Source organism: Furipterus horrens, unplaced genomic scaffold (assembly GCF_987537825.1).
Source record: "Furipterus horrens unplaced genomic scaffold, mFurHor1.1.pri manual_scaffold_7, whole genome shotgun sequence".
Classification (NCBI taxonomy): Eukaryota; Metazoa; Chordata; class Mammalia; order Chiroptera; family Furipteridae; genus Furipterus; species Furipterus horrens.
The window spans coordinates 77,817,913-77,844,896 of NW_028327177.1; the positions used below are offsets into that span (position 1 = coordinate 77,817,913).

Here is a 26,984-nt window from a genome sequence, read left to right on the forward strand (position 1 = left end):
TAAAGTGTTATTTCTTAAGGAACTTGTGTCAGTTGCCTTTATCTGCAGCTGTCATTATCAATGGGAAGTCGCTCGGTGCAGTGACAAGGCACGCTGATAGTCACGCACTTGCCCCTGGTCCGGAGCTCTGTGCCCGCAACAGCATACTTTGGCGAGCCTAAATCTTGGAAGAAATGGGGGAAAGAGGCCCAAGCTTGGTGAGACCGTCCAAGTGAAGCGGAAGTTCTCTTGCAAAGGCCGTTTTCGAGGAAAGCGCTTCTCTGGGCCCTCACCCTCCCGGTTCTCAGCAATTGCTGTGGGCGGGTAGCACCCGCCACGCGGCTGGTCCCCAGCGGTGCCCCTCGGGCGTCTCTGGAAGGTGGGGACAACTCTTCGTTGGTTTTCGAGATGCCTCAAACACGCAACCATACTGAAAGCTGCACCGGCGGCCGCGGCCCTGGGGACGCGGGGGTGCCGGCCCAGGCTCTGGGCGGAGGCGACTCAGCAGGCCGAGCGCAAGCGAGCGGGGCTGCGCCGGGGACAGGCTCACCTGCCGCGCGAAGCCGGGGCCCAGGAGGCGCGGGGCCCATTGTGTGGGAGGCGGAGGGCGCGGCGCGGCGCTGGCAGGCGGGCTGTGATTGGCGGAACGGGCGGGGCGGGGGGCGAGGCGCGGTGCGTGTGTCAGCCGCCAGCCCAGCGCCCGCGCGTGCAGTGCACCGCACCGAGGCCGCCGAGCCCTCGCAGCCTGCGCCGGCCCCCAGCGCCCAGCCCCTCACCGGCTCCACGCGCCCTGCGGCTACATGGACAGTGTCAGGTGGGTCCCTGTGATTGATCTGGCGACCAGCGCTCCTTCCCTGGGGCTCCGCGAGGCAGCTTCCCGGGCCCTCGCTGCTGACCGCGGGAGTGCCTGAGCGTCTTTAAGTTGAGCCTTTAAAAAAGATAATGGTAACGGTCGCTGTTTACCAACTTGGTGGGACCTGCGCTGTGGAAGCTGAGGCGAGGGAAGGGGTGGAGAGGAGGAAAGGAACCACAGGCCTGCGCGTTCTGGATACACCCCCTCTCGCTTGCCCTCCTTTTAAAATGTTGTTGGGTGGGATGTAGTTGAGAGTTGGAGAAGTACTGCCTGTGCGGCTCTCGCGCTCTCCTGTTCTTTCGCGATTCATTCTCTGCGGGTCTGGCCTTTACGAAGCCACTTTGGAAGAAGCCCTTTCCAACCTCCATTCGGGGGACTTATCTGGGGTGCGATCTGTGTCACTTGGAGAGCGTGCGAAATATACAAGGAGCCTTCCATCTCGGTGTAGTTCGTGGCTGTTTCTTTGCTTTTGATAGTTTGTTTCTATATATGTCCAGGCTATTTTCAGTTTAGTTGTTCATATTGATGGAGTTTACATTCATTGAAGAGGAGGGGGGAGGAGGAAAGGGAAGAATAGAGCCCCACAGTGAAGTAGACAGATGAAGGGGCACTCCAGCAGGTTGCGAGTCTCAGCCACTGTCGCGTTACTTTACTGGTTAATTAAGCAGTAAGCGATGTTTGGGAGAGGGCTTGCAAGCTGGCTGAGGACTGGCCTTCTCGCATCCGAATGTAGCAAACTCAGCTGTCAAAACTCCCTGAAAGATGGTCAATGAAAAGGAGACCTCCGCCCCGCCTCAAGTGTTGCGATGGGAAGGAGAGGATCTTTAGGAAGTGGGTGGTAAAGTTTTAGAGTCAAGTATGTATAACTCTTCCTCTTTGGGATTAACTCATTCAAAGCCTGCCAATTTTAAGGAAAATATTTTATATTCTTGTCCACACAGACGAAATATTCCAATCAAGTCAATTTAAAAATGCAAATCATTTAATTTCCATAGATTCCAAAAATCCTGAACGTGACACGTTTAGGGGAAAAATTAAGCCTGATAACAGGAAATGTGAATCATACCATCAGTGACTAATCTGCTTAAGAAAAAAATGTAACATTTATTTTATCATTAGGAAGTCAATGTTAAAGAAGCCTTTTTTGTTTGTTTAAATCAAGCGAACTTTTTATTTTAGAAGCAGCCTTATATTGCTTCTTTTTTTTTTTAAATAGATTTTTCAAAAGAAATATGTGTATGCAATCAAAGATGGTTTATGTGGTAAAGTGTTCAAACTAGGATGTCATTGTCAAAGACCTCAAACACGATCACATTAAGATTTTAGTTTTGGAGTTGATGTGTTGCTCCTGTTGTTTAAAAGTATGTTTCTTGAATTTTGACTAATCACTAAGTAAATCAATTGAAGGCAGGAGCATATTTTCCAAATTGATACCCTTTGCATAAATCGAAAAGGGTTTACTTTTATTTTATGTCATTATTTGTTGCTGCTGACACATTTCAGTGAAAAGTGTGTAAAAATGAAACCAAAATACAGGCTGACGACCCAAAGATCTGGCTGACTTACTCTGGGATGTGATATAGCTGAACTGAGAACGGACTGGGCTGACACTTGATAATCAAAGTTGATTTATTGTTCATTAGTACTGCATTAGCCCTTTCAGGCAAGACACTTATTTGTGTAGTGGCCTGTCAAGAGCTAGACTGCAAGCACCTGTCATTTCTAAGGCATGAGATAAGCAACAAATATTAACATGATGCAAATGAAAATACATTGTTGTGTATGAAGGGCCACATGATTATACTATTTTCTTTTTTTTTAATTTTACTTCTTGACTTTAGAGAGACAGGGTGGGGGAAGAAAGGGAGAGAGAGAGAGACACACACACACAGAGAGAGAGAGAGAGAGATTTATTGTTCCACTTATTTATGCATTCATTGGCTGGTTCTTGCATGTACCCTGACCAGGGACCCAACGGCAACCTTGGCATGTGGGGACGATGTTCTGTCCAACTGAGCTACCCCGCCAGGGCCTGTTATTTCTTCCTTCCTTTCTCTCTCTCTCTCTCTCTCTCTCTCTCTCTCTTTTAACCAATTTATAAGAAAATTATTAAAGACTTTTTTCCTACACTAAGGGCTACTTACAAAGTGGCTACTTACAAAGTATAAGTAATGGGCTTTATATTCTCCTATTTGCCCTAAGAACTTTCTTTTCTACCCATATGTGCAGCTCATCTGATAAAAAGTTGGTCAGTGAAGAAAATGAGAAGCATAGAATGCCAATCTATTATTTAATCTGAGTAATTCAAGTAAGGTAGGCTTCCTGTTTGTGTTGTGTTTTTAAATAAACATATTTCATTAAATGAAACTCTTCCAAGCATGGCCTGATTATAAGGAATTGTGATGACATAGCTAAGCTATGATAATGTTGGATAATAATGTCAAGTGGATTTTCTGCAACATGTTTCACACTTGATTTTTTTTCTTCTCTCCTTGGAAGGGAATGATCTCATGGCATATAATAGAAAACAACTGAAGTGTCAAAAGAAAACAAAATTAGTGAACTTTTGTCTGCAGCCATAGAAACATAGATTAACTCATATTTTTCCAGACGATAGAATGGAAACATTCTGCATGAGGTTATATAGTGTATTGTCTTCTCAGAATTTTCATTTGACAGGGATTTTAGAGGCTGTGATCTTAATTAAATCTCAACTAGCTGAAATAATGCATCTAAAGGCATGCAGTGTTGCATAACCTTGCTCAGTTGGTAAACCGTAAATCACCAGAAAGCTTGTGAATCTTTTTTGTTTGTTTGCAGTTAAGTGTACCTCAGAAACAAAACTCACCATCGCTTCTTTGTATTTGCACATTGTCAGGAGCTGTCACTTGAAAGATAAACTCTTTGAAGACACTGACCAGTTCTGCAACTTTTCTGCCAGCCTCCACACATGTGCAAGATACAGAAAAATTAAAATTACATTAATTAGGAGCCATGAAATTTCAGATTTATCTGGGCTAATGTGGCAGGAGTGTGTTCGAGTTACTATGTTTATGAAACAGTCAGGAGAGAATATTGTGACCAACTTTTCAGGTTGATGTAAAATTTGGCAAAAAGGAAGGTTGAAGAAATTCATTTTATTATGTGGTTTAGTTGTAGATGAACATCACTAAAGAGAAATTTAAAACTATGTTCTTAGTAACTGGGCGGAATGTAATAGCCAACGAGAATCCACTTCAGGTAGTTCTTTGTGATTTAAGCAAGGGATAATGCAGCAACAGATGATGAGAGAAGGCTCAAGTAAATAAATACTTAAAGTGTACCTTTGTATGTGTTACATGTTAAAATATGAATTCCACTGTGAGGAGTTATAATCATGAAATAGCTATTAACTAATCTAAATTTTACAAATACTAGTATTTGTAAATACTGGGTTATTTACTTGTAGCTTCAAAACATTTTCTGGCTCATGTATATTCTCTAGTAGAGGAAGCTATATAAAAATTGAGAGAGCTATCCTGTGATACATTGATTTTATACATCTCTTTGCACATTGTTTCCTATAAGTCTAGGAGTTACATTTTGATGAGCTGTAGGCCCCTCGGGCAAAGAAGGAATGTAGCTTTATATGTACCCGCATGGCTAGATTTGGTGATAGCCTTAACTCCCTGAACTAAATTTGTTTTTGTTTAGTGAATGATTTCTTTTCTTGGAAGCAGCGTGATATTTCTGGAAATTTGTTTTAGTCATTTTGAATGTGCAATACCTTTTTCCCTCCTCATATGATTCAGCTTTATTTATTTTATTTTTTTTAAAGAAAACTCACCTACCACTTAGCTAAACAGTCCTCTGAAGAATTATCTGGAAAGAGCTAAATTGGGCCTCTACTTTAGGATTGTAGGAATAATCTCTTCCAACCTGGCAGCTGTTTGAAGAGAAATTAATTTAGAATGAGAAAAATGAATAGCAGACCACATACATCATGCCTCATTTTCAAATCCAGTTAAAAGCATGAAGATGCAGGCTAAATGTTATGGAGCACTTTTTTTTTTTTTTTTTTTTTTAAGAATACCTTGGTATCATATTTTAATCTTTAAGTTTTATCTTGCCCTTAAATCTGAAACATCATTGTTCAAATAACTGAGAACAAGGTAAATCAACAACATCAAAAAGGCCGGGTTCTCTGATTTCTCAAGGGCTTGTTATTTTGTACTTCCCAATTCTATTTGATGTCTTGACAAAACAAGATGACACGGGAGAATACATTAAATTTTGATTTTTTTCATCTAACCTGTTACAGTTGTGGCAGCTTAATTTCTCATACTTTCTCCTGAAGGTGGCTTTTGGTACAATTACTCTAATTGTCACACCATTTCATGAGACGTGTCCTCACAGCTTTCCCATTTGTCTGGGTTTTACTAAGTATTTTTGAACATATTTTGACCTTTAACACATAGGGAACTTTGGCTGGGTTTTATCTTCATTAGAAATAAATCAGTGAATGGTGAGATTGTCAAAGAAGCAACTGATATTTTCTCATTAGAATCTAATTTGCACCCCTTAGCTTAACTGTGTTGTATAAGGGTGAAGGTGTTGAAAATAGGAGAAACTGCACAAATTGCGAAACTGAAGTTGTAATTCTAAAAAAAAAAAAAGGAGACAACACACCCTAAGTAAGGCCTTATCCTAGGGTTGGAATGATCTATTGTTGGCCTACCTGCATGTATCAACCCAGTTATTGTACCCCCGCCCACCTCAATAATGTGGGGAAAAAGATGTATGTGAAATTAAGCTCCTGTGGTATTTTCTGTGCTGGTTAAAGCATGAAAAAAAGCAGAGCTGTACATTTAATTCTTAGTCTTAGAAATATGTTTCATTGGCAAAAGATAAACATTTTATTTTTCTGCATTTAATAGTATCCTTTGACCTACAACTGTATCTACAATTTATCTTTTATATTCTGATTGTGTATGTGTCTCAAATAGGATTGATACAGTGGCTACGTCTTTTACTAATTTTGAATAACGTTTCAATTTAAGAGAACGTATTTAGCCAGGGCCTCTTCCTTTTCTCTTCAGGAGCTCAAAATCTGTGGCTAGAATCCTTTTTTGTGCTTCTCTGAGGTAACTTCTTGGAATACTTCTCCCCTCTGATTTGCAGCAGTTAAAAACGATTTTTGTTGTTGTTAATGGAAAATGTCATAGCAGCTTTGGTTCACATGCTCTAAATTATTTTCCATCTCTTCAACAAGAGGAAGAGATTGAGGGAGGAAAAGACTACATTCTTAAATTTTAAATAGTAATAATAATAGTTGCTAGGTTAAAAACAGAGTTTATTGGATAATTATTTTCATGTGTAGGTTCCATTGTTTCCTGTATTTAATAATTGCTAATGGAAGCGATTTAATTTATATAAACTTTACATTTTTATGTAAATGAAGCTGATATTTATTGAAGCTAAAACAATTCTGCTGGCACTTAATGAGTAACCTTGTGCATGGGGGATGTTAGAGGACAGCAGTTGAGGTTCCACTAATTGTCTGCTGTAAACAAATAGGAATTTCTTACCCCTCTTTAAAATTTAAAGACAAAAGAAAAGAAGGGCTGGGGAGCTTTGCTAGAAATTGCTTATTACGGTTGATAACCTGAAATAACTCCTGATTGGCAGGCAAATCTTGGCCATACAATCCTTCCTGAAAGAAAGATAGCCTTTCTTGATGGAATGCAATAAACAATTTGATAAAAAATGAAATGCTAATTGCATTTTAAAGAGGCCTTTTTTTCGAAAATTTTAATAGGTGGTTGTATTGTTACTGAAAGAACAGTTATGCTAATGACTCACTATTTAGATGATTTTGCATTAATATAATAACCATTACCTGCCTTAATGCTTTGTACAGTATTGTGGCAAAATAGCTAAGTCTAAAAGAGTTATACAAAAAGCAGAATTCCATAATGAAACAGAATTACACTTCCTACATGAATAGTAGGCTTTTTAATTTTTTAAGACTGAAATATTACGTCAGGAATGTATTTTCTTTTCTCTATGATACCACTGACTAGCATGGTATCTCCTTGTGTGTGTGCACATGTGTGTTCCTTTTAGATACGATGGGGATGGATAGAAGCTTCCTAACTTCTGTATGCCAATAAATCAGTTGTATCCATTGGCTTATTAATTGTGGAAACTGTTGTCTCTCGGGGCAGCAGTGGTGTTCCTTCTACACAGGCTATATAGTTATGTAAAATTTGGTGTAGTTCTTTTTGTGTGTGTGGAGTCATTTTCTTTGGTTTGGTTTTGATATTTTGGAACCTCCTAATTTAATTTATTTGTGAACCAGGTATCACTGCCTAACCTGGTCAGTTATCATCCGAATACAGCCTGAGGTCTATAAGGGACTAGAGTTTTCTGGGACATACAGGTGGTGAAAGAACAGAGATTAAAAATAGTTTCTAAATTATTAATCCTGATTAATTGAAATGAAACTGTTTAAAATATTTTATCTTCTCATTTTTATTATTTGTATGCATAGCAATTATGAGAAGAAGCTGGTGAATGAAATATATGTGTGTTTATACTGGGCAGTGTTTATTTTCATATCATATGAGTGTAAACTGAAGAGAAAGCAAAAAAAAAAAAAAATAACGTGTTCTTTTCATTATTTATATTCTGTTTTCTCCCCTCTCAGCCAATTCCTCCAATTGTCTCCTAGATTAAAAATAAATATTGTTTCTGTGGGTGTTTTTATTTGTTAGCTCTTTAGATTTTTTTTCCTTTTCCATCACCTACCACGCCCATTGGAAATAGAAGAAAATAATAATGCATATTATTTTAATTGTCTTCTAGCATTCAGATGATATGAAGTCATTTTGAACTAAAAGAAAAGTGTATCAGGCAAAATTTACACAGCAGTGTACAGGCTTTTTACAGCACTTGTTAGTGCTAAATAACTACATTTTGCCAGTTACTGATATTATGGTGGCAGCAGGCCCATACTAGCAGTGTCCGAAGCTCAGCTGTGTGTCTGCCATTCGGACAGATTTATGCACACCTGGGGTTGGCCACACCCAGCTGGTATCAGTCAGGAGTCTATCATGCAGTGTCTCTGTGTGTGCACACGTGTGTTTTAATTCAAAATTTCCTCTTGAAACTCAACTAAAGAGTGTTAACTGTGTGTGTTTTTTAAATTCAGTTTTGTATGCTAGCATTCTTTAAATGTCTGCCAGAAGTTTAATTTGAATTTCTGATCCCTGAAGGCAGCTAGCAGAATCATTCTAGTTCTTCATAAATTGCCTTTTATGATTCATTGTTAACTCATAAAGCATACGCATTTCTATATACTCAGTTAAGGTAGTTACAGTATCGGGGATATAATTTTTTTTGCATTCTATTTAAATTTCCATTTAAGAAAGAAATCAAGAAATACGTTGAACTGCAAGTTAAGGCGTGAGCCCTGTAGCACAGAAAATATCAGAAATTCATGTTATTGTTGTTTTTCCTCAAGAAGAGTACGGGAGATGGCATAGAATTAGGGAAAAAAGTTTTAGTTTTGACTTAATAATCTCAAAGAGGGGCCCATAAATATTAGAGCATTGTAGTAAAAAACTCACATGACCATTTTAAATACTATTGATTGAAACCATGGGCTAGATTTTATGAATCAAAGTGTAATTTCTAAGCTTTAGCCATATTTCTCAATGCTAAAACACTCTCTCTTGTGTGTCTTTAGCTGCTTTCCAGACATTCAACACAGGATTAAATGATAGTAGTTGCAGTGATCAATAGGTTAAGACCAGTACAATCATTCTTGCTGCTAATGACCTCAGTAGTAATGGGCAATAAAGTGTGGGCTCTAATAGCCTCTCACTACTACTGCATGCCCTTTGATTCCTGGTATTAGTAGGGACTGGCTACGTGAAACACTTCGACGTTGGGAGTTAAGGGGGATATGTAGGCTATAATTCTTAACTATTTAAAGCCTTAAACTGTGCTCCCCCACCCCCATCTTTCTACCCCACAATGGTTTCTGTTCATTTCGCTATGTTTGCTGAAGCTTTCCATAAACTATTTTCATGACATGTGGAGCAGAAACTTTGGGGAAGGAAATCTCAGTTTTATCACATTTATGAATTAATCTCCAATCCACTTTGGAGGCTCAGGGCTAACTGAAAATGTGGTTTCAGATAGTAAAAGCAAAGGTAATGCCATCAGGATATAATAGCCCACTTCTGATTATTCAGAGACCTATCCTCAGGCTGGAGGATTACTCAGGCTTCTTGCCTCTTTCTTTCCTTTGGCTATACCTGTTCCTTTATGCATTTAAAAACTCATCAGCACCTCTATCTGAATGTCCAAAGGGAAAAAGGAGCGACCCAAGTTCGCGTCTCTGTTTTGTAACAGGACTACGGAAAGTGAATAAGTAACTATGGGAAAAGGAAGTTTACACTGCTGGCTATATGTAAAGATTTAAACATTATATGTCAGTCCTTTTAACTTTTTACATTTATTTTATTGAGGTATAATTTACATATTATGAAATATACTCATTTTAAGTATACATTTGGAAAAATTTTGACAATTTTATACATCTGTGTGACTGCCATCCCAATCAAATGGAGAGCATTTCCATCAGCCCCGCCAAAATTTTCTTTTACCCCTCTCTAGCATAAGCTTTCCATAATTCTTCTAAAAATTACAACCAAGAAGTTATTTCTGTGATGATTTCTGTTATAACAGTGTTAAATTTTATGTTCATCACCAGTTTAGATCTTACACCATCCTATTCCTATTTTCCTGTTCATCACCATCAGAAATTTGGTTCAAGAATATTTATATTGTACATCATCCAAGGAATGCAGAGGAAAAAAAGAAACATTAAACATGGGGTTCTTTTGTTTGCTTAATCAAGTCTCCCTGTATGATGATGCAACTCTCAAGGAAAAGTAAACTTCTATGGCATTAATAGCTCAAAAGATAGTGATTGGCACCCAAATTCATATTGAAAAATTCAAAATGTTTCTTCTGTGTGAAGACAAAGTAGAGTAATTGGAATTAATTTATAGATGATTAGGTATTTTGATAGTGTCTTCTTGGTGTTTGCCTTGGATTGAATTGAAGTTCACTGTAAACTGTTGGTGATATTTTGTGTTTTGAAGTGGTGTCTTTTTTTAAAGGATAATTTATCTATTCATATACATCTCTCCCTTTATGCATGTAAAAATAGTCAGACATTCCCATCTGTTTTAAATTACAATGTATCTACATCCACATTTGAAAGGCCGTTGCAATAGAAAGAATTTGTTGATGACCTTCCAGAGTTGGGTTAATGAAATTTTTCAAATGTTCTGTTTAGTGTTTCCCAAACAATGAGAAACTTGCACATAAACATCCTCACACAATCATACCCCCGACTACAGTGAAAAGTGTTCACTGTACATGAATCTGACCTTCAGGAACCATTTTTAGTTCATCAAAATTAGTGATGCTGAGAAATCGGGACATCAGTGCATAATGACTGTGAAATTAGGAATGAGAGCTTGCTATGCAAATGACAGGACAAATCATGTGAAAAAGTCAAGATAAACTGCTTATTAAGGCATTATGTTTCATAAAATTAATACTGCATTTCTCGATTTTGCTTACCGCTCCCCTGAAAGATTTTTAAATTCTTTTATCTTCTGATCAGCTATTGTCTGCCAGATTTTTTTTTTTAAGTGGCACACAGGCAAAGTGCAAAACATGTTATTACCTTTTATTGTAATACATGAAATGACAGCAAATCCTTTTTAACAAAGTATATCCTTTACTGCTTCTTGCTGTCACATGTTTGATTAGAAACCAAAGAAAAGTAAGATGCTTAAATATTACAGTTGGAAGACATACAGTTTTGTCTTTTCTTTCATTGCTTTTTTCTTTCCTTATTTAATTTTATTTTATTTTACGGGGGGGGATGATTTTTCATGAAATAGTCTTCTTGTGTTACGGAGACTGACAAAATGGTTCTCAATGTAGTCTGCAAATTAAACACAAGTGCAGTGATTATTTTGAATAGCTAAATTACATTCTACAAAGCTTGCAGAATTCTTAGCATTGTCATTAGGTATCCGCTTGAATACAATTTGTGTAACCTTGGCCAAGACAGCCTGTCATTTTAATGTCAGTGTTTTATCTGAACAAGACATCATCCTTTCAAGATACTGTGTTCAGGTTCCTTGCAGAGATGCCCATGCAGAAACGTGTTAACAGTTGCAAATATGAAATGCTATCAAGTTCATCACTGGAGCTGTTTGTCACTGAAATGTCATGGAAAGCAGCTTTAATGGTATCACACATAATATGAAAGAACTGAGACATCTGTATGCTGATTGAATAAAGAAGGGTAAAAGGCATCGTAGGAAGGGTCTGTGTTTAAGTTCAGAAGGTGCATTCAAGACTCAGTTATCCACAAGACTAAGCGTCCCTTGATTGTCCTTAAAATCACGATCCACAGAGGAAGTGGATCATGTGAGCTCCAGCTGAAGACTGGTTCCCATGTGCCTTCTCTAAAACAAAATTCAAGTTTGTGTTGATTTCCTACTGCTCATTGTGCTGGAAAACTCATTCTTAATAAGGAATTGAGAGATTGTTCTAACCTTGCTGCAGACAATACGAATTAAGCCTTCCACCCTTGTCTGCTTGTGAGACTGCCCGGAACACCTGTCAGTGCTGTAAGGTTTTCTTTTATTATTTACTTAAAATAAACTTCGTAATAGATTCATTTGGGTCTGCTGGTACCTCTCCTCTCGATAAGTACACTGTGTGTGTGAAGTTGGTCAGTTCTTGAAGCAGGCCGATGACCGGCAGCCGCTGAGCCAGGAAAGGCTGAGTGCTGTGTGCGTGTGGTTTCCTGGCTCCTGCTTATCCTGTGTTAACATTCTAGGTGCCCGTGTCAGTGGCTATGATGACACCGCAAGTCATCACCCCCCAGCAAATGCAGCAGATCCTCCAGCAACAAGTGCTGAGCCCTCAGCAGCTCCAGGTTCTCCTGCAGCAGCAGCAGGCCCTCATGCTTCAACAGGTAACTGTCCTTCCTCCTGCCCATTGCTGCCGTCAGGTTGCCCTCACCTGAGCAGCAGCTTTCCTCCTGGCAGGATAAGCAGAGTAGGGAGCATGCGGCAGGACAGACTTACTTCATCTACGCCCCCGAAAGAGAGAGACCCTGCCAGAGTTCCTGGGCCTGGGCCTGCAGAGCACCTGATAGACTGAGATCAGGACTGTAATTGGACTTGGTAGAAAGAAGATCTTTTAGGCTTATGTGGCTTTACGTTCTTTTATTTGGTAAGCCCAGAGGCCTCTAAGTGGTGTGAATCAAAGCAGAGCGGGGAGCACATTGGGAGCAGGTTTGATAGGACAGCTTTTACAGTCCCCATTTCATCTCAGAAACTTGCAGAGTTGTTTGTTGTTGTGTTCTTTTAACCTTAAAGAACCATTTTGGGGTTGGCTAATTGTGAGGTACATAGTTGATTTTATTTCTTTCACCTATGCTAATACTGAAATGAATCTCTGGCTACCATTGTGCCACGGAGACCCAATCTGCAGACTTCACGAACACCTGAATGGAAAAGATGAGATACAGTACTATAGTGACCAGCGTTGCGGAGTGAGGTGTGGGGACAGGGTGCAGAGGAGGCTAGCTACCCACGCTGCTGATGTGCATGCTAAAGAACCTCAGCTTTGCCCAACCCTGTCATTTAGAATGTGCGTGCCTGTTTCACAGTATTCACCAGACTCTCTCAGCAAGGGCATTCTGGCTTTGTTGTACAATCAATCAGAGGTCATCCCTTGCCTTAGTTTAATTAGTTTGTATAGAAAATGGTATGTTTTTCATCAGTTCATTTGGGGTATTACTTCTAAACAATAATGCCAATACTAGTCAGTGTGCGCTGAAATTTATTATCAAGTTTCGAACTAAAGGTCAGGCCATTACAGATAAAAGGATGCTATTTTTCAAATCACAGTTTGTGTATGGCACCAAGAGGGACGGTGGACTGGCGCTACCCTCTATGCCTTACTGTCCTCTCCTTTCTTTGTAGCAGCAGCTTCAAGAGTTTTATAAAAAACAACAGGAGCAGTTGCAGCTTCAACTTTTACAACAACAACATGCTGGAAAACAGCCTAAAGAGGTACCGACAATACATATTTTTACTTTCAAACCGCAGATCCCGGAGGACTATCTAGTGGCTATTAAACTGTCATTTCATGTTTTAAATGATTGCACAACTGAGCTGACTCTTGTCGGCTCTCAGCTTTCAACTGAGAGTTATTGTCCTGTTTTCACTCAGATTTTTGTGGGTTCTATTTGTTTGCTAACATGTATTTTATAATACTACTGCAGGTGTACCTTGTGTGAGCACTGGGAAGGGGGATTGTGGGCAGAACTTTTCAGGCTTCCTTTGCAAGAGGTACCTAGGGGAAGTGAAGTGCTTTCAGTAAACTCTGATATGGATACACACCTAAGTATTTTTTCCAGCTCAGAGAGCTTGGGTGTATGGTAATGGTCTTTTTCTTTAGAAGAATACTCTCTTGTGAGGTTGGACAAACAAAATGTTAGAGCAAGATTAAATACCTACAATATCAATTTTACTTCTTCCTGCCGAGTGTCTATATTCTAAGTGCTAAAGGCAAGTCTGCAATAGCACAAGTTAAGATTAGAGAATTCTCCAGCTTAGACTATGTATTTCCCTAACAAAAGATAGTGTGCCGTACAGCAACTTCCATGTGCACAGTAGTATGGAAGTACCCATCATTATTGCATGTGGCATCCTACCCAGTTAAGGGACAGTATTAGCTCCATGAATGGTAAGGCCTTTTGGGGGTGGGGGCGTTTGTCTCACCTTCTGTACCATTCCATGTGTGTGGGGCTCAGTCATTTGGGGGGAATTTGTGTATGCATGCATTATCGTAACATCTTTCTACCAATTCCAAAGTTATCCGATGTAACTTACTTCCCCATATTCTTACAGAGACTGAACTTTTTATTTAGGTGTTCTCCTTTGAATGGGAGAATTTGATAAACAGCTCACAGTCCAATTTAACAGCTTCTTTACTGACCCTAGGCAGGTGGCCACTTTCCTTGGTTGGGAAGGAGACTTCCCAGGTGACTCTCCACACAAGTGTGAAGGTCAGAAAGCACTAGTTTTACACACTGGGAATAACCCAGACTTTCGCCCTTTGTGGGCTCCTCCCTCAACACAAATTGGGTGCATTTTTCCATACCCTGCCAAGTTTTCACCCTGGAGTCCTCTTTAGCAGCCTGAATATATAAACCCCCGTAGAGTAGAGGCAGTTTCGGGGTGAAAAGGAGGAGGTGCGTTAATGAAAATGCTGACACAACCTATGTACAGCGGCATGCTACCGGGTGCTGCTATAATAGAAAAGGGAACAGATTAAAAAGTGTCTAAAATGTAAATCTAAAGGACTAACAGTAATTAAAATGGAAATGGCACAGGGAGGGAAGGCATGTAATTGTGAGATATCACTGTGCAGAAGGCTCTCAGCTTTGTTTTGCTGGCTGTTTTTCTAATTCAGTAGGGCTTACTCATCAGTGGCAGTTCAATGCGCGTTAATGACTCTGGGATTGCAGGCATCACTCTGGACAAAGAAATGATTATTGTGCGGTCAAAAGAAGTTCAAAGACAAGAAGGGAATTTCAGTTTTTTCCTTAGAGATCCACATTCAAGAGCATATAAATTAAGCCAAATGTTAAAAACCACAGTCTGAAAGCTGACTTCAAAGTCACAACTCTCTAATTAATGAACTGCGAGCTTCAGTTTGGACAAGTTGTGGTTTGATGCGCCCATAAATCAACATGACAGGCCTGTTTCTCAGTCTCAGACAGTGCTTGTCATTGAGTCACATCAGATGTAAACACAGCAGAAAAAAGAAGGGATATGAAGGAGGTGCAATTGATCAACAGAATTGGTAAAAACCCACTTTTGAAGCACATTATGCATGATCACAGGAAATGGTTACAGCCTCAAGAGGTTTCCCCTTCTGCCGTTGCTTTTTTGAATCAGATTTCTAACAGCCTTCAAAAGGGAGAATAAGAATTATGGAGTTTCTCCCCTGTGGCTCACAGGCAATAACCCCCTGTTGTTATTTTGTGCTTCTTTCTTTTCAAAGGCATCAAAATTTAGTTTTTTAAAGATCTTTAACTCTATATTTGAAGACAAACAAAAAAGGGCTGCCACTGTCATTCTTATCAGTTACCAGGGATTGTGTTTTTCCTTTCTGTTGCCACTTCTTATTAACCTCTTATTTGGTCTGTTAGACATAGTTTGGAATGCACGTCTGCATGCTGGGAGAACATGAGAGTTCAGATGCGCTCCGAGGGCAGATAAAGAAATGTGAAGGGGAAAGTTACACAACAGAAGGAAGGATAAAAGTTAACTCTCCCCAAGTGCTGCAGTCAGAAAGGGGGCATCTCTGCATGCAGATATGCTGCTGGTGTCTGAGTTTGGGGAGCAAGAAAAGGGAATACTTTTTGTCAGAACTAGGAGGTGAGATGTTACAGTAGCATTTTAGCCTCTACAGGACAATAGATTTGCTGGGGTCACACTTTGTCATCCATTTTGAAGGCAAAGGTGATACAAAAGATATGTTGCCTTAACATCCTGAGGGTAGAAAGACCCACAGCAGGTCTTTTTGGATTCTAAGATATGTTCTTAGTGCAGGTAGATTTGGCCAAGACCTGTTGTAGCAGTGATTAAGAGATTCTTATTTTCCTGAGGTAGTCTCCTGAAATTATGCAGGTGGTGGTCCTTTTGTGCTACAGTGAAATAGAGTCACATGGTAGCTATTTCATGATGTGGGCTAGTAGTATTGACTTTAAATTAAACAAGGCTTGAACTTGGATGTTGACAGATGAAACAAGTATGTTAATTTACTGAGTCCCCAGTCATTAGTGGCTCATAATTTTGAATTGTCAGGTTTTCCTCCTCCATCCCCCTTCCCTGTTTTGATTACCTTTGCTATAAGTCACTTGATCTTTGTCCAGAACAATGAACCTTTACTTGCTTTTTCCCTAAAGTTGCCTCAAAGATGTTTCCTTGAGAAAGTTAGGCTCCACACTGAGTCAGACCTGAGACCTTCCTTAGGAGATAGATAGATACTCTGCAGCCCCACACAGCTAGCGATTTAAGCAACTGCTTACAGAATGGCTGTGGAAAATAGAAGGCAGAATTAATAGTAAGTCAAGCCACAAACAAAGTTCCCATCCTGTGTGGGTGAGGTAGGCTAAGTTGATTGTTTTAAAAGGGCCGTTTGTCCCAGGCAGTTATGACAGTTTATGTTAGGCAGTAGGGAGGAGCCCAAGAAAGGAAAACAGACCTTTGACTGCAGCTCCAGGGAGGGGATCCGAAATGCAAGATTTATCAGGGCATTTGAGCATTTTAACACTGACTACTGACCTGTCGAGGGGACTGCATGGAGACCTTTTTTGTGTGCATTCAATTGTGAGAAGTAAACAAATGGGCTCGTATCCTGTGTTTGGTAACTGGGTGGGGAGCAGTTTGGCAACCAATGTTGCTTTTAAATTCTTTCTTTGGACAATGGGCCTTGTATACTTTTATATCCTGGCTTTTCAAACATGGACAGCTTTCATGAGCTTTCCTAGGGATGGCCACAGTGACAACAGAAAAGGCCATCAGTCATTTTATATAAATACAAAATTTTTAAACATTTCATTTACAGTAAGACAGGAAACACCCTCCCTAAACTCAAACACACCCCCATTATTTTCTTCTTCAAGAAGAGCTAGAGACCTGATTTTTTAATTTTATCAGTATCTTTTCCTCCCCACCCCTTATTTCAAAATGCCATGAATTAAAATCTATTGAAAAAGTGAAAAATCATTTAGACATGAGTATAACTATCATTGGGTTTTACATTAATGTGATAACTTGGGAAAGGGTAAAAACAAGTGGATCATTTTCTGCATGCTGTTTTTAAAATGAAAACACTGGCTTTTCATTTAAATTTATTTAAATTTTTGTTGTTAGTGGTATAGAATTTGATTTTTGGAGTGAAACTCAATTAACGTTCTCAGTGGCATGGTAGTAAGTCTGAAATTGGTTGCTAATATGAGAAAGGATGGTTTGTTACTGGAAAATAAACTACATGGAGACTGAAAGGAAACCACTTTTTCTCTTCCTTTGAACTTTACATCAGAAGGTCTTGATCCATACACCATTTTATGGATGTATCGGATCGAGGTCATGCATTAGGTTAAGTGAATGCAGTTGTTAGTAAAGTGTAGTTATTAAAAGCTCTGACAGGGCTGTGTGGTCCTGTTAGTTGCAAAGTCTCCCTGATATTTTGAATAATACTTAGAATTAGGAAAATGGATTTTGTTCTTTTCCTTAAGAACCTTTTTGGGGGGCTACAGATTGGAAAGGGTTAATTTTCCCTTCAGAATTGTTAGCAATGATGTGGTTGAGACCTCCACCTCGATCTGATTCCTCACAGATTAAGGATATGAGATAATTTCCCTCTATTTTTGTTCTGCTGCACTGGATTATCTTTCTATCACTCAGATAATTACTGAGGAAATCTACATTAATTTTTTTGGCTGGAGCAAGGCCTGCTAAACACAGGAATGATGTATTGATGTTTTACACAACAAAAGTTTTCCTCCTGTCATTGTCCAATCAAGAAAAAGATATTTATCAAACTGTAAAGCCCCTTCTTTTCAAGAACAAAGCCCTGGGAAGCTGGATGCAAGCCCCAGGGGTTCTGAAACTCCAGCCCAGTGAAAGCATCTGATGCTTACAGTGTCCTTCATATGAGACACAGTTGAGTATGGTGTTGTTTGCTAAATTATGAATGTGTGTAATTAAAATCTAGTAGCTGTTTCTATGAAAGATTTACAATGTTATTTCATCGTTTGTCATGGCTAATTAACAATATTAGATGAAGTTTTTCTTCTTCAAAGGTCTGATTTTTTCTCATTTATTTATGTCAGAAGTGATAAACAGAGTAGTTAAAAGCTTCTCCCAGCATGGGAAGAAGGCAGCTTATTCTTATACACCTCAGAGGTCCAGAGTTCAATCCGTCTACAGTGGAGTGTTGCGGTATTCTTTCTAGTTTGTCTAATTAAAGATTTCAAAGTTGAGCAGTTCACATGTTGACTACAAAACTTAGGGCTTTCCAACTGTAGGAAAAGCTAACACGATTGATGAGTTATTTTCCTGTGTGAGCACAGCAGGCAGGCTTGCTTCCACTCATCACCTGGCTTCAGAGGTGAGGTGTTCAGTTCTTTACACACCAGTTGGGATACAGAGCCTCCACTCGACCCCAGTGACCACTCTCAGGGTTGGACGATGACTGGTTTCAGACGTGCCAGTGCCAGTGTGGACAATGCAGTAGTTTTGGACTTCTGTATCTCACCTTCCCGGGGTGCGGGTCTCGCTCTCTCTTCCCTTCTCTCTCTCGCAGCAGCAGGTATGTGCCGTCTCATGTCCTTCTCCCTGGTCTCTCTCTCTTGCAGCAGCAGGTGGCTCCCCAGCAGCTCGCTTTCCAGCAGCAGCTCTTGCAGATGCAGCAGCTCCAGCAGCAGCACCTCCTGTCCCTGCAGCGCCAAGGCCTCCTCACGCTGCAGCCAGGCCAGCCCACACTGCCCCTCCAGCCTCTCACTCAAGGTGAGTACTGCTGATCTAGGGCATACTGCTCTGGGGGACTGGGCACAGGTGCCAGGGTATGTCATGGTGAGTTCCAGCTCATCGCTGAGGAACGTCCACCCAAAGCACGCACACACAGATTAGCAGAAAAGCTGGATGAAGTAGAAGAAAGGGCATGATGGACCTTTGGAGAAGTCGTACGTAGTGCTCGTTGACGCCACAGTTCAGATGTAGGGTGGTCTGACGGCTTAACCCAGGGCTCCGCTGGTGCACATTTTTACGGTGGGAGGAAACCGTACTACTCAATTTACTGAGCATTCTAATCAGATCTAGCATTTTCTTTTTGCAATCACAAATGAATTTTCTTGAAGGTTTTTTTTTTTTTTAAGTCATATTAAGCTGTATCCCATGTCATGTAACTTGTTTTAAATTAGTAATACTTTATAAATGCCACTTTTTTATATCTAGGGCTAGATTTAGGTTTATTTTTGTGTAAACATTTAAGAATAAACTCTTTCGCCCCAGCCAGCATGGCTTAGTTGGTTGGGCATTGTTCCATAAACCAAAAGGTCGTGGGTTCGATTCCTAGTCAGGGTACATGCTTAGGTTGTGGGTTCAGTCCTGGTCCAGGCTTGTTCAAAAGGCAACTGACCGATGTTTCTGTCCCTCTCATTCTCCTTTCCTTTCCCTCTAGAATCAGTAAGCTTGTCCTCAAGTGAGGATGGAAAAAAAAAAAGCTCTTTCAGTTACAAAAATTAGAGTTTGTTGTTGACTTTTTCTCTCTCTTTTTCCTTTCTCTTTTACCTTCATCTGACTGTTGATTTTTGAGTAAGTTAGTGCTACACTAATCAGAGTAGGTAGCATTTATATCTCTAGGTCTACTTCAAAAACTGGGGTTCTTCAAAAAATAACAAGATTTCATAGATTTAAATTTTTCTTTTGAAAATTCCAGTGTATGTTGGGCATGAAAAACAAATAAGTACTCTAGCTGTTTTTAAGACATCCTCTTGGTTTCAGCAACATTAACTTTCACATGTGTAATATGAATGCAAACGGATTATTCAGAACCAGGAAGAAGGAGAGAAGAAAGTGTTATTCTGCATTGTGAAATCATCTCCCTGTCCTGTACTTACTGCAGTAGGTTTCACTGTCTTCTCCAAGTGCCCGGTCCTTTCAATTCTAATGCATTTGAATATGTATACATGTGCCTTAAAGGGTGGCTGGCAGCTAAAGCCTTTGGTGACAAGGATTGAAAATGGGGAACCTCCTTCACCCTTCATGTTGCATAAGGCATGGTCCTTTAGTCATAAACTATTGGTGTCAGGTGGAACAGTGAAGCACATCTGCCTTTGAATCTTCTCTCTCGAATCAACCACACCCAATTTCTGTCCCATCTGGGAATTGTTTTGTTTGTTTGACTATGTGTTTACTGTTAAGACCAGGGGTTTTTCCTCTAACTCCTCTTGTCCCTCCTCCCCATTCTGCCATTACTGCTCAGCAGCCTGATACATAGTCAGCATCCCCGTTGCTGTCAAAAGAGAAGATTTTGTAATACCAGGGGAAAAGAAAGGGCACATTGGCTAATGCATTGTTGTGCTTATAAAATGTTACAATGTGCAGTGCATTAATTGCAACTTCGGGTTTATTGTTGGAAACATTGCAGGCTGTTGTGACATATCCACTGGACTCAGGCATCAACCTCTCATCTTTTCCCTCTACTCCTCGTTTGCCCACTAAGGTTCATTGTTGTAGTACATCAGTTAAGCTGTCCAAAAGAGGGCAATTGGGCAGTGACAAGACAAGCTCATGTGTAATGTGAAAAAAATGAGTGTGGTGATGCATGAAGTGTAATCTCTGCAGTAACATATCAAAGACACTGGTAGGTAATTCACTAGCCACCGCATTGATTGATATGTTTAGCAGTGTGCTATAATCCCAGCAACATTAGGAAGATGCGTATTTAAAATTTAAAGGGTGCTTTTATGTATGCCTAAGATACATAAACATAAATATATAGATTTCTGGCGTCAGGTGCTTACATTGAACTGAACTACCAGTATCATGACCATCTTCTGGGGAATCAGGAGTTTGGTTTTTTTCTCCCCTAACCCCTCACCCAAGTGGCTTGGGAATTCAGTCATGTTGGACTACAACACAGTTTTTTTCTTTATCAGAGAGATAATAGCTTAAAACTGATGTCATTATGAGGTTTAAATCAACTTTCTGCTTGCTTGAACATGGTCGCCTGGATATTGGTGTGCAAGGACAAAAAAAGGTTGATCAACTCTGTCTTTGAGCCAGTGATACCTGGGGTTGTAAAATTGAGTTCTGTGAACAGTAATCTGTCAACTGTCCCCACCACAGACATTTTTTAACGTGTGTCTGCATTTTCTTTTATAATGAAGGGGCCAGTTATCCTGGAAAAACAAAGGTAACAAGGCACAGGGGCTATGTGTTAAAATAGCTGGAAATGCCCACTTCGTGATACAATCACGAAGATTCTTTTACATACTTCTCATGACCTTGGCTAAGTTACTTAAAACATGTATATAAATATCATAGTATAGGAATGGAGAGTAATATCCTAAAGGCTCTTTCCTTTCCCATGAAGGTTTTGAAATGGAGGCATATTTTTGTTGTTTTTAAGGTTATTAGAAGGCCTTCTCTCTGTTTTACATAATTAACATATCTTTTTCTCCTTGGTCTCTTTAATCATATTCTTCTCAGCACCATATAGCAATATACGTTCAATGTCATTCTGATCTTTTAATTTGTAAATGTAAACTATAAATAGAAGAAAATGCATTGCTTGAGTAATAGATTTAACTCTGTATGATTATTCATATCTACCATTTTGTAAGAAATGCTTAGTTTCTGAAAATTTGATATCCATGTAATCTGAGGAGTGGCTAGCCTTTTATCTGTCTTAATTCTGTCGTGAGATCTTGGCTGTCAAATAACAGCATCCTTTGGTAGATAGGATTCATGGAACTCACAGTTTAACAGCACTAACAAGATGTGTAGCATTGATGGAGGAAACTGATTCGACTGCTTTCCTCTAAATCTAATGAGAATATTCTTAAATTTAATTATCATTTTGAAATTTGACCCAGAAGTTCATGTGTTGTCAGTCAGTGAGTTACTATTTTATTTACCATTTCTCCCTGTGGATGATGAAACTGATTGACTAACTCATTGGAATAAAAGGAGAGGAGAGTAACTGAGAATTTTCTCTTTAAGCATATTTATTTTTCTAATAGGCTTAATTTTATTTTTTAAAAGGCTTCAAAGTTCTCTTTTTCAGAAGAAAAGTACTAAGACATCTGTTAACCGGCGTTCCTCCTGTCTTCCCACCTTTCGTGCAGCTGACCCAGAAATCAGTTAGTTTGAGTGAAAAAATAGGCTACTTGTTCTTTTCAAGTATATTTACTCCCTGGAAAATAAAAAGAGGTGTTGACTTGTGTGGCTTTATATCAATATGCTATCACCAACAGGCAAGCCTATTCACTATTATTTCAATTGAGTAACCGGTGGTCCTAGGGTCAGCCACATTCACAGGTAATAGTTGGTGTGCAGACATCAGTGACAAGCCTGTTAGCGACAAAGACATCCCACATGTCACTTCACAAGGTGTTTGAAAATAAGAGCTCAGATGCAGCAAAACTGGACACAGTATTCTGTAGTGACCTTTTCCTTTGTTTAATTTGCCTCCGAGGTTTAATTTCAAAGGACAAGTAATAATTGAATATGCCTACTAACTAAATGCTCATTTGGGACAAAATCCATCAAAATATAATTGGCATTTGATTTTTATGAAGGAAGAAGAAAACTGACTTGCTGTTGAGGATGTGTTCTGAGAATATCTGACCACTTAATGTATCATTTGAAGCTGCCTTTATAATATATATTAATTGCAAATCCTTCAGCATTTGAACATTTTTGTGGAGAACCATTACAAGAGACCAACTGTTTTTGTTACCGCTCCTCTCAGGAAGGCGGAGAAGGTTATTGGTCTGCTGTGCAATAATTTACTCCTCTTTGATATGCAAACGATCCACGGTGAATATAAAAAAAATCCTATCAGACTCATTTCACAGTTCTTAACCACTCGGATTCTCTGGAGTCCATCGCCTCATTAGACCAGTGCTCTCCAATGCTAGCATAATTAAAATCTTTAACAGTTTAGCAAAGTAAAGATGTTTGGCTGATCACATTGAGATGATTATCTATCCATTGTATTCTAAATGACAAAAATAAATTAAATTTAGACCTTGGCATTTTTTATTATGTGTTTCAAATGAATATAATGCACACAGCCTTCTTTTTAAATTCAATACCTTAGATTTGGTAAGAAACATGCCTGTTTCAGTTGCTGCTGTATAGTCAGAAAATGACCGGCTTTTTACATGGCTGTGTCAGTTGACTGAAACCAGGAACTGCAGCCCAGACGTCCAGTGCTGTTGTGGGATTGCCTTCTGATGGACAGGGCTCGTGATCCCTCTTAGGTGTCTTCTCAAAGGAAGTTGTGCTTGCTGTTAGTTGCCATGTAGGCTATTTTTCTCCTGTGCATGTATGCATTGAGGTAGGGTTTTGGTAATCCTGGGCGGTAGAGGCATGCCACCAGAATAAAGACTATGAGACCACAGTAGTGAGATGCGCATACTGACTGTATCTCTTCTTGGGGATTTAAAATACAGGTGGACCCTTACTCCTCAAGACCCATGTCCATTTTGACCCCCTTAAAAAATGAGAAGTTTATTACTCCAACTTTACATTTTCATTTTATTCTGCAGTGATTCATTAGCATTGATCTAAGAAATGACAGTGATAACAGTGTAACTTGTGTAAAAAGTTATACTGTTTTTCAGTAGACACATCCATCAATTAAGCATGTGGTACTAGAAACCAAAATTAATGAGGAAGATAGGTGTGTTAATGAAATAATCATAGTATAATCAATTTGACTGTTAAAAGTTGAAAAGCATTTCAGGAAGATGATATGAATTCATAATTTATGTCTAAAAGTGATTAATAAAAACTATATTTAATAACAAAGCTATTTGTCATCATTTAAGACTTAAGCACAAAAATTATTCATTTTGTGGTTCATGTTGTCATAATAGTATTGTTGAACAAATTTATTTTGAGCCCTTCTTTGTGTCTAAAAATACCTAACATCTATCTGCTTTTTTTTTCTCCCCCCAAATCCAGAAACCAAAGTTTGGATGGAGGCATACTGTCTTGGCAGAGTAGCTGTTTTTTGATGAGAATACTTCACCTGTGCTCAGGGGAGGACAGGGCTGTTACTACTATTATGTGCTTTAGTTGGGAGGAAAGAAAACTGCATATACCAAAAACTCCCCCTAACGCTAGTCTTTGTTTACTGACTCTTTGATTTAATTACTGTTTGAAGAGGACAGAATTGGCTGTTAATTGATTTAATTATCCATTTTGTTTGTTTCAGGCATGATTCCAACTGAACTGCAGCAGCTCTGGAAAGAAGTGACGAGTGCTCATACTGCAGAAGAAACCACAGGCAACAATCACAGCAGTTTGGATCTGACCACGACATGTGTCTCTTCCTCTGCACCTTCCAAGACCTCCTTAATAATGAACCCACATGCCTCTACCAATGGACAGCTCTCAGTCCACACTCCCAAAAGGGAAAGGTAGGAATGGGCCACTGAGATGTGTCCACAAATGTCTTAACATTGGGTGGGAGGGCGGTGGCCGTGCCTTCCCATCTCTCCACAATCCCTAATTGGCTCCATATGACGTGAGTGTGCATATAATTACTTACAAGTGTATTCGGTATTGTTTGGATGTGAAGCATCTAATTATTTTCACCTTTCAATATGGAATTAGCACTTGTGTCGTCGATCTAACTTAGGAACCCAGGCAGTCTTCTGGTTTCTCATTGGATGGGTTGGATTTCAAGGCTTCCAGGCTTACTCTGTCTGCCAAGCACTCATTCATAACAAGCATTTCCTTGGCTCTAAACGCCTTCTAAGAAAATGGCAGTGTCTGTTGTGGACAATTTTGAATTATGGTTTGAGAAAAAACATAACTTACACTACTGTCCACTGCCCTCCTTGAAAGCAGGGAGCCCATCTTTTTCATCATTGTGTCCCCAGAGCACATGGCCTTTTTAAAAGTAAACCCTTGGTGAAGGTTTGAAGGATGGAGAGATGGATGGGGCCCATGTGTGTATACACACCCAAACATACACAGCACCCCTTCTTTAGTTTCAGTTGTTGTATTTCTATTTGGGAGTTAAGATTTGATACTTGAAATCACCCTGAGCTTTCATTTGGATGTTAAAGCTAAGGTTGTTGTAGAGAGCCATTATGTGAGCACACAGTTCTGAGAAAATGAAGCTTCTTAGCTCCCAGAAGCACTAATGCTGCTCTTAAATGCTTTTCAAAAGTAGACTATACATATAATGCTCTTAAAATTTTTAAAGTTTTTAAATTTACTGTTTTTAAACCATTTCCTACTATTTCATAATGCAGAGCTTCTACAGCTAGATGATACCTTAGAAGTAATCTGTGAGAGTCCAGTGACATTTCCATGGGAAAAACAAATTTTACATTTTGTGTTTTAATAAAAGTGACTCAGGGAAAGTTTTTTAATTATTTTTTTCACTTAAGCAATTACAAATATAATTTCATTTCTTGAAATGTCAAATATAAGGAAGCCCACTGGTTTAATTAGATTTGTATTTTTTTATGCCAGCAGCATTTTATTCATGTAGAGCTTAGTAATCATACAAAGCATTATCTGAATACATGTATGTGGTTGTATGTATCACATTCAAGTGCAAAACTCATGACAGGTTCCCGAAATGAGATTTATATATGTTTTAACCAAAACTTGAAACTACCCTTTTAAGATCAGTGTGGAGTTTCTGTGGAAGACAAAGAAGAACTAAAAGATGCTTTAAACTTACTGGTTTAGAAGAGTTTGAAGAATGGAATGGTGGACAGTAAAAACCAGTTTGGAACCACTGGACCAAACGTGGCTTTTGCTGTTTCCAGTTAGGATAGATTGGTGTGTCTGGAACCAGTCTTAGCGTTTGCTTTTTAATCTTTTATAATGCTTTTGTTATTTAAAAAAAAGACTAACCCTTACATAGCTTCAAAGAGAAGGCTCTGGGGTGTTGTCCTTTCCTGCACTTGTTTTGTGGTCCTCAGGCTGGTGCCTCCACTTACTGCAAAGTGCTGAACTACATTGTTATCCGCGGGCAGAGCAGGGGGCCCAGACGCTGCAAAGTGCCCACTGATGTACTTCAGGGGTCTGTTGCAAGCTTGTCAGTCACTGTGGATGGAGCCTGCCCAGATGTCCTGTGACACAAACTCTTCCTGTTCCGATCCAGTGTGCTCAGTTTCATCCTAGAAGGTTATATATCTGGAGTCAGGTGAGAGATTAGCAGTGAGGCAAGTGGGAGAAGAATAGCCCGTTTCTTGTCTTAAAGCACATTTGAAAGTGAATGGACCTAAGAGACAGCCTAATTCCAGGAGAATAGGTTTGTTTGACTTTTTTTTTAATGGTCCTTATTTGTCTGCACAAAAGTTGAGCATAATCTTCAGTATACTACATGTCAGAATTAGAATATGGATCAGAAAAGAATCTGGGTCTTACTGAGCCTTACTCTGGGTGTAAAAACAGGCTGAATTTTCCAATTGACCATGCAAAGAAGCAGCAACTGTGAAATTACATGCCACTACGTTCTGTATTAGATCTCTCATTTTATATTATCGAGTAGATTCCTAGATATGACTAGATTAAAAGAAAATTCCAGTTAGCACATTTTAACTGATTGTAGCAAATAAGCAAATGAGCACCTTAGGTAGAAGATAATTCAAAAGTTATAAACTTACAGAACTGATAGTTAAAAATTCAAGTACCATGTATATGTAGGTACTTACAATGAATGAATATTATACGGTTTTACCTTGCTGTGGTTAATTTTAAAGTTGTGTTTGCTGTTCTGTTTAAATAGTGGAAAATGATCAGAAAGTTATCACTCTAAAAATAGGTTCTCAATAAATAAATAAATAAATAAATAAATAAATAAATAAATAAATAAATAAATAAATAAATAAAATAAAAATAAAAATAGGTTCTCAGTTCCTGAGCTATCATTTCTCAGGAGTCCCTTGGAGAAGGCTTGCCTAGGACTCACATGCATTTGTGAACATGTTTTCCAGACTCTCCATCCCTAGCTGGGTAATACTCTTTCCCCCCATTTTCCTGAGTAATATCTGAGCAGGCCAGAGCCCCTGCCACTCTGAATAATAATAACCTAGTCCCTCAAACTCTAATCTTAGGTTAAAAATTCTTTTTGAAAGGATTGGGAGCACTCAATGTGAACGTTTGTTGGAAAAAGGTAGTACTGTGAGGGATTTTGTTTTGGGGGTAGCGAGGTGTCTCAGTCTGCTGGCTGCGTGTTCCCCAGCCTGGCATGTATTTTGCGGGCTCCTGCTCGCTGCCGCTGC

At 39.3% G+C, this 26,984-nt stretch overlaps 1 protein-coding gene across 7 annotated transcripts in view; it reads left to right on the forward strand.

Moving 5' to 3' along the window:
- The window catches only part of FOXP1 (forkhead box P1), a 642,166-nt gene that overhangs the window by 542,276 nt on the left and 72,906 nt on the right, over nt 1-26,984 (forward strand). For 6 of the 7 annotated variants that reach the window (XM_090283832.1, XM_090283838.1, XM_090283837.1 and 3 more), the window contains 4 exons: nt 11,751-11,888; nt 12,904-12,993; nt 18,357-18,507; nt 23,951-24,155. In XM_090283832.1, the coding sequence (XP_090139958.1) occupies nt 11,751-11,888; nt 12,904-12,993; nt 18,357-18,507; nt 23,951-24,155 (584 nt within the window). The remainder of the gene's footprint in view (nt 1-11,750; nt 11,889-12,903; nt 12,994-18,356; nt 18,508-23,950; nt 24,156-26,984) is intronic. The other variant, XM_090283836.1, reaches the window with a different exon arrangement.